At 36.2% G+C, this 8,796-nt stretch overlaps 1 protein-coding gene across 3 annotated transcripts; it reads left to right on the forward strand.

Annotated features, from left to right (window-relative positions):
- The first annotated feature begins 464 nt into the window (after nucleotides 1-464).
- On the forward strand, nucleotides 465-6,155 carry LOC306901857 (uncharacterized protein). Of its 3 annotated transcripts, XM_079470010.1 has the most exons (8): nucleotides 473-589; nucleotides 2,147-2,437; nucleotides 2,726-2,773; nucleotides 2,883-3,050; nucleotides 3,149-3,214; nucleotides 3,487-3,517; nucleotides 5,113-5,138; nucleotides 5,479-5,676. In XM_079470010.1, the coding sequence occupies exons 1-8, from the start codon at nucleotides 520-522 to the stop codon at nucleotides 5,547-5,549; spliced, it is 771 nt and encodes a 256-aa protein (XP_079326136.1). In that variant the 5' UTR covers nucleotides 473-519; the 3' UTR covers nucleotides 5,550-5,676. The 3 variants fall into 3 exon arrangements, with proteins under 3 accessions (XP_079326135.1, XP_079326136.1, XP_079326137.1); XM_079470009.1 differs by lacking the exon at nucleotides 5,113-5,138 and having other exon boundaries at nucleotides 465-589; nucleotides 3,487-3,533; nucleotides 5,479-6,130; XM_079470011.1 differs by lacking the exons at nucleotides 3,487-3,517; nucleotides 5,113-5,138 and having other exon boundaries at nucleotides 5,479-6,155.
- The last annotated feature ends 2,641 nt before the right edge of the window (nucleotides 6,156-8,796 follow it).

The raw sequence follows: 8,796 nt of genomic DNA on the forward strand, positions 1-8,796 counted from the left end.
AGATATTTGGAAGAATGCTTGTAACCAAACAGTTCTTGGACACCATAGACTACTATATAGTTGTAGGACATTACCATGGGAGTCAAAAGTGCCCCAGAACTCTTTGCTTTCCTACATTATTCAAAATATCTTATTTTGTGTTCAACACAAAGGAATGTATAAAGCAATTTTCCTACTATGGTAGTCAATGCGTCTGTGTGTTCTGGTTGTAGAAGTCAGTGAGCCAGAAGTCAATGAGTCAGGAGTCACTCATTACTTTGGTTATACCTTACCTTACCGTGGTTTATTTAATACCACATGTAAGGCAACTACTCTCAAATGATGTTTGCAGAAGTGGCAGTGATGTGACTTTCCAAAATATCCCTATTATATTTAAGTCACACTTGTTGTTTCTTCACATTTCCTTCTTTGGAATATGAAATTGAAACCAGCTCTGAGGATGACAGTAAAAGGTTTTCTCGGTTGTGTTGAAATAGAGTTCAGTTGTTTTACAGTGAACATCAGTGTGCTGTCTGTGTGATGGGGTTTTTACAGCATTCATATCTACAGCTTCTGAATATACTAATAGCAGCCTTATCAGAATGTAAAGGTACGTTTTATGTCAAATTCATTTAACTGTGTTTTCTCAACGTACAGCGTACATGTGAAAACATGGTATGATATATGTAATCAATGTCTGCATTCATAGCTTAAACTCATGTTTATCAATAACACTTTTTTTACGTTCTGGCTATTTTAAAGGGATAGTTCGCCCAAAAATTTAAATTATTTCATAGTTTACTCACCCTCTTGTCATTTTAAACCTGTATGACTTTCTTCTGCAGAACACAAGAGAAGATATTTTGAAAAAAGTGGCCAACTGAACAGCGTTGGCCCCCATTCACTTCTATTGTATGGACACAAAACCAATGCAAGTAAATAGGGGCCAGTTAACAAAATTTTTCCAAATATCTTCTTCTGTGTTGTGCAGATGAAAGAAAGTCATACAGGTTTGAAATGACAAGAGGGTGAGTAAATGATGACAGTATTTATATTTTTGGGTGAACTATCTCTTTAACAATGAAATAATGTTAGAATGTAATGAATTTATTTCACTTTAATTACACCTGCATTTTGCATAACTATAATCTTAAAAACACGATTGTAAATTAATGGTGGTCTTTGATTTTAAGCCCACCGAAACTTTATGAAGGTGGGAAAAGGCATCTTTGTGCTATGTGACACTTACCAAAAACAGATCTCGGGCATGAAGACTGTATTCCAAAACATTCATTTGATCTATAAAGTATTATTCCTACAAAATAACGTCTGCATTTAAAAAATAAATGGTGTTTTAGGAAAGTTTTATGATGCTTTTGTTGTTCATTATACGCAGTGTTGGGTGTAACTATTCACTAAGTAATTGGTTACTGTACATTTACAATGAGTTACTTGACAAAAATTTGAAGTCTAACTTAAAAATCTGAAATCTGTGCTGTAATGTAGAATTCTCACATTTGTAATTCTTTGGGCAGTTAATAATACTACTTTATGTAGTTTTATATTATTTATTTGAATGAATTGAAAGAAGTTTCATGTCTATCCTTGAATCACTTAACTAATCAAAGTTGATGTAGGATATAGAAAGAAATAAGAAATAAGTATTAGATACTTTTTGGAGAGAGTTTAACTATTGAATTTGTAATCAGTAACTAGAATTTATTAACTTTTTCAGAGCGACTTGCTCAACACTTATTATGCGGTACATGTCTTGATATTGCTAAACAGGAAATTAAGTTGCTTATGAAAATAGCTAATGGAGTGTTTGCTTTTTGTTGTTGCATTTCTCAGTTCTTTTAAGTTTTTGATACTCTGAATAGCATGTTCTCTTTTTGGTATCCTTCTTGTAGCCGAGACACAGACATCCTCAAATGCGTCACTTCGGTCACCATCACCTATGCATGTGCAGGGTGACGATGTATCTATTTCCTGTTAAAACACAACCCCTAACTAAAATACATTTAGAATAAAACTACACAGAACCAAGCCGGACAATAGCATGTTCTCTTTTTCATTTCCTTGAAAATGTAAAGCTACTGTATATAAAAAACATATTTAGTTATTGCTGTGTAAATTTAACCACTAGATGTTCTGCTGCATATTTCAGGGTGCAAAGTCCTGAAACCAGTCTGGACAACAGCAAAGTCTACAGTCACGCTATCATGTCCTGAACTTCTTAATGTGAATTGGGAAGTAGTTTGTGGTGACAAATCGACAGAGATCACCAAATATTTATGCAAGCACTCTGAAACTACAGGAGGAGTCATGAAGCCCCTGTGTGAGAGATCAAAAAGAAACAACACATCTCTGATCATACGTGATGTGGTGCACAGTGATGCATTGTGGTTTCGCTGCAGAGGGAATAAAACATGCCATGATGTAAAGCTGCATGTGAAAGGTGTGTTTTTTAATGGAATATTTCAGAACCAAAAACCTCTGATGGACTTGACATTATATAAAGACAGACTGTGCTGTAGTGTTATGTAGCTATTGTGATAGGTAAGGCAACGTTATTGTTGTATTTCGGTATGTTTATGGTAAGGTTTGGGTTATCATTAGTTTGTGTTGGGTAGACTGGCTGTGGTGAGAATAAGAGCTGTTGGTCTAATATCTGCATGTGTTATTATGTGGTGCAGTGTTAATATATTTTGGAGACATTTGAATTTTTTTTGTCTTTTAATAATAGGTCTTGAAACGCCTCACCTAACACTTTCCACAGTATTGTCAACCACAGGTAAGATAGCAGTCTAATAATACAGTATGTGTGCATGCACAAGTCTGTAACATAAATAATAATCTAAGCAAATGGACTGATGCTGTGTATGTTTGTTGTCTGCCTGTAGTGCGCACAGATGCAACAGTTTCAGCTGTCAGTTATGTTGATCAGATGGAGGACAGCATGAGCTTTACTGTAGCAGTGGCCTCTGTTTTATCTGTGTGTATCATCTCATCCTTGATCATCTGTGTTATTCTCTATCTGAAAAAACGAAAGAGCAAAACCACCACCCAAAGTAAGACTAAAATTAAAGCCCAGAAAACGCTTACAGCAAAGTATATATTGAGATATACTTAAATTCTGTTCTTAAAAGTTCCTATCTGTGTCTTGTAGTGGACTTTAGTCGGAACTCCTTATATTTTACTCCTGATTCAGTATATTATTCCCAGATTTCAGAAGGTAAGTGGTCCCTACAGAATCTGTAGTAAAAAAATGATTTGGTTATGTATTCAATTCTGGTGTTGTGTTCATGTTTTGTTACAGCATTGTTTGTTTTTTAAAGCTATACATACAATTTATGAAAAGATATTTAGTAAACATTGAAAATGGGTCCCAGAACATAGACATGCACAACATGCAAGGGCTAAAAAGTTTTAGACAGTTCAAGACACACAAAATTTTAAAGTTTTAGACACTAAAAAGTTGTAAATATAAGTGTTTCTGCTTTACAGGGCTGCAATTCCCATTGTATCATGTACTGGAAGATCATACTAGGGCTGCAACAACGAATCGATAAAATCGATAAAAATCGATTATTAAAAATGTTGGCAACGAATTTCATTATCGATTCGTTGTATCGCGCGACTATAACGCGCGCCACATGTTTGAGTGGCGTGAGCGTGGCGTTTCTGTTGCGTGTCAGCTCTGTGGCGGCTGCGTCGTGTTTTCTGTATCTTTGCACACCAGCACCGTGCCTGACGCGGCGCTGGCGCGCTGCTGCTGCTGTAGGTGACATAGAGGGAGGCCGCCGACAGACAAGGGTCTTGTATTCACGACAAGTTTAAACTTTTTTCACATAACCTACACCTTCCAAAATCCGAAAAATGAGTAAGTAGGCTGTCTGTTTATTTAAATAACATTTCCAAATGTTTTGTAGCTTTATTACCTGATGTTGGACCGTCACTCAGATGACACACTAGACTACGTTGTTATTGTAGTGTGTCATATTTTTTTCCATTTTTAATCACATTGTTAAGAGCATAAAAAACAAAAATAATTCAGTCACCAATACTTTTTGGGGTTTAATACGAACCACAATTCGTATTAAGATGATTCTCAGATATGTTATTAAAGATGTAACGTAATCAATTGATGCACGAGTTTACTTTATGCAATATGTGTTTAAGATGGACATAAATTAATATTCCCATTCAATGCAATGTATCTTTTCATTGGATAGCCTAAGCATTTTCTTGGAGGAAGATTTTATGGAAAAAGGTAGTTAATTGGAGTATTCATTTGCAACATTTTAGTAATAATATCTCATACTTAATAGGAATATTAATGTATAATTTATTTCAATATTCACTTTTTGTTTCTCCAAAAATGCATTATAAACATGATTTAAGTCCTGATGTTTTCTACAGTGGACATGTAAACCCCGTAACGTGTAGATGTTGGTTTAATGAAATTCAATTTGAAAATACGTTCAAATAAATGATGATTAGCTTTCAAACATCAAAATGGCATTCATTAATATGTATTCGTGTACAAAATTACATATAAACATCTTTTCCTATTCTATTTTGCCTGGAAACGCTTCCAACACGCTTGCGTGTCTCGTGAAAAATAGGCGTCGATTCAACTCCTAGCATGCACGCGTTTTCCGTGCGGCTCGTCTCACGCAGGCAGTGTGCAAGCTCTAACCTGTTAACATGGGAGCCGATTTAAAAACGGTCACGCCAGGCTTCTGAGACGCTCACGCCACGCATCTAGTGTGTCACAGGACTAAAAAAAGTTGATCGCGCCGCGCAGCATAGCGGAGAAAAAATAAATTAAAAAAGCAGAGCGGAGGTAGAGGAAAGACCATCAGAGAGACCCGAAAAAATTCCAGAAAAAAACAGCAAACCATGAGAGGCTTCTTGATGGGAAATGCATCATGTAAACCACAGCCAGCTGTAATAATGATATAATAAGTAATAATAAAGCTTTTGAAATATGTTTTGCAATGTCAGTTCTATTTTTCAATAAAGGGTTGAAAATGAATGCTTTTAAAAATTTGTATCCGATTCATCGATTAATCGAACAAATAATCGACAGATTCATCGATTATTAAAATAATCGTTAGTTGCAGCTCTAGATCATACAGAAGCCTTTACCACTTGTAAGTAATAGACTTATAGAAACACTTGCATTTCTATATTTACACAAAATAAAAAAGGACAGATGTGTTTGGTCGTGTCAAATAGGGTTGGAACAATTGACATTTATAAATGTATTTGCAAATGCACCATATAGATTTAGACAGTGCATCGACTTTTTTTGGGAATAAAGTTGTTGAAAAACCTCAACAAAATATATGCCCTTCCATCCCCGTCTCTTTAACCTGAACCGTGTAAGAAGTCATAAGACATTCAGATATTTACATGTACAAAAACAAAAAAATACATTTTCATGGCACCTACAGTTGTTAACATGAATTGTTGAACCTTATCTCTCAACAGTTGGTGATAAACAAACACAAGCTGCTGCATGGATATACGTCAACCAGCCTACAACAAATTGTAGCTCTTAATATGTTTTTCACTCCCAAGTATTTTTTTCACTAGCAGGACCCTTTGTCTAACTTTTAACTTTGAATTGAAAGCATCTTTCACAAGTTCTAACAAAATCCAGAATCTGTCATCAGCATTTCTTAAATGCTACTGTGGAATGCTATTTATGCTTATTTTCTGATATGTTTGGTTGCCATGTGTTTTCTTTAGCTTTTTGGTTTATATTTTCTGTGACCTTTTTTTTTGTGAGAGACTCATAATAAAAAAAAGACTAACATTATACATTATATAGACACATAAATCGCCAGTATGCATATTAAATTCACAGAGTACATTTAAGGCCACTTTTTGTTCACTTTTTGAATTCTGGACATATTGTATCAGGTCTAAGACCCAGGTGGCTTGAAATGTGCAAAGTGTAAATACTGTATGTTGTTTCTTTTAGCCGTGGCGTGCCAACTTGTTTTTCCCCGTTCTACCTAGACGAAATGTTGTTGCAATTTACTGTAGAGTGCATTTCTTTAACTGGTTTGCAGAAAAGAATCAGGTGAAAGCGACTATATATAACTTTGGTATGATGCCAAAAACAGATGATAATTTCAAAATAAACAATATAAAACATTCCATAAAATAATTCATCCTGTCAACATCCACACCCTAGACAAACACAAACACACAGCAGGCCAATACTGATCCATCCCATTTTTCTGAAAATTATTATTGCTTAATGTCAAGGTGCAATAGCTGAAACTATTTATAAAAGGAAAGAATGCAATTCTTCTGGTAATATTCCTCGAGTGATCTAACTACGGTATGTGAATACACCCTTTAGAAACAGAATATTTAAATGCATTACATGCAATATACCAACATGTGAATTTGGTGGTTATAAATAATCAGTAAGACTTTCATAAGAATTGATAAAATCCAATATTTTCCATAACATTTCATTATGCTTAGTCTACATTAATGAAATGCCTTCTTGCTCACTTATGTTGATTTTATAGTACGGAACTACAATTTGTGCCATTAACTGTTTATCACTGTGAGATTCTTTGGAAGTGCTTGTTTATCACAATCTGGTGCTCAGCCTTACAACAGAATTTGCACACATGCTATATTACACTATTTATTTGACCACTGTTGCACTTTGCCCCCGAGCTGTCCTGGAATACCGGTCTTGTACTTATACCTTTAATTCAACGAAAACATTTTAGGTGGAGTAGTTACAGTGCTGTTAACTTTGTAGATCTGAGTGTCACATCAAATTCTAACTCTTGCAAAGGTTAACTCTATTAAAAGTCAATTCTGTACATGCTGTAGTTATGTTTACTACACATCGCGTCGTCGTTTTGTGTAACTACGCACAAGTAATTGAGCAATTATTTCTGTCGAACCTCATTGCACACTTTTTTACCTCATTGCCTCATTTTTCGTAACTTCGGGTGAGTGAATGAGATCATAAGGTGTCGTTACAGGACGCTCGCCCCGCAGGCAGCTGCCGCAGCAGTGAGGTCACACGACGCGTTTCACTCTGACGCTTTTGATCACAATAGTGTGAAACCCGCGGAGGAGAAGAGAAGGAAGGGAGGGGTGTGTCTGACACAATCGTTTAGCGCTGAGGCTATATATTATTGCCCAGATAAGAGACAGCAAAACAACTGAACAGAACAACGAGGAGTCGAGAATATCCACCAATTTGCCTCGATTTATCAATTCATTTGTTTTCTGCAGTCCTGATCATCGATCCGATCAGTTAAAATGAATCGGACAGGGAGCCTGTGCACATTGGATGAAATCCGATGGGACGACAGAGCGGTATGTACCAACTTGTTTGCTACTTATCTGTTTTATCTCTGACAAAATATAAGTGGCTTATTAAACAATTCAGAAATCGTCTTAGTTTTTGGAAAGAGATTTGCTGATAACGTGAGAAAGAGTGAATTGATCATTTTAAAAGCACGTTTAGAGTTTGAAGGTTCACAAACAAGAAGTTTGTTTCTAGGTCTGTTGCCTAGTGTAGAGCTTTGGTTTTCCAGCCGACCTTTGACACGTTGAACAGAACAGAACAGTGTCCAGACTGCACTCACCTTTAATCTCTTAAAGTATTTTGTAGCACACTTGAAGGAATGAACAAGCGTGTGATTTGATTGGGTTCTTTTATTCAGCCCGCATCATTCGCAACAGCTCCTTAGCACACAGTACAAAACAACTCGCGCGAACGAACTCTTCTTCTCCTCTTTTAGGTTTTTCTCCGGGGGTTTTCCTCAGGCTTACTGCCACCAACTGGACACTCATCACATAGCTGTATACTACAAATTGGCATGCATGTACTGAATAATGAAATTACCATTATTAATAAAATAACTGAAATGACAAAAACTATTACATGGGGGGGTCTAACTTTTACCTCACAATTATATTATAACAATTATACTCTTCTATCAATATATATATTCTAGATTTCCCCACATTTTACCTTTTCAAACCTCACACACAGATGATGACACTTTCCTCAGATCAGCCACCACACACTGCCCATCTTTTACCTTTGTGCAATGGTTCGGCGTTTGTGGTGCCAGGTCAGATTCTTTTACTAGTAAATATTTCCCTTATTGTTCTTGTTTTGTGGCCAAGGGCATTGTTATTCTGCTGCTGTACAGAACAGGCCCCTCCCTGAATTGTTGAAGGTACACAATTGAAGTATGAAGATTTGCTTTCACTGAAATTACCGAAAAGCCAAAACCATTCATTAGACGTGCAGGTTCACATACTTCTGGGTAGTTTGTAAACTACCATAAAAAGTTCAGGGAGCAATAAGCGACATTTCATTTTATCAACCCTAATGTATTGTCAATCTTTCACTTTCAGGAGGAAGATCCAGCAAGCCCGGCAGTCAGTTTTAGACTCGTCAGTTCTCAGCTCCGATGATGATGATGATGATGAGGGGTTGTTTGATCATTCCAGCATAACCTCCATTCTCACCGAGAGCAACCTGAAGACCAGTTCCTGCTGAAGAGAGAGAAGAATCTGTGGAATGGGGTGGGAACGAGTGTTTGTTGTTGTGTCTATAAAAGGAAATGGGATTCAAACACAATTTTTTGACACGGCACATCTTCAGTTCTGCTTTAAAATCAACAATTACAGTCTTAGATTTAACTCTTTTTCATCTTTCGCATGAATACATCTGATATTTATACCGTCTGTAGTAACATCACCAGACATTTCATCTACACCACCATTCAACCATAGAGACAACATTAATGA

The sequence above is a fragment of the Barbatula barbatula genome (assembly GCF_947034865.1).
Source record: "Barbatula barbatula genome assembly, chromosome: 12".
Lineage (NCBI taxonomy): Eukaryota > Metazoa > Chordata > Actinopteri > Cypriniformes > Nemacheilidae > Barbatula > Barbatula barbatula.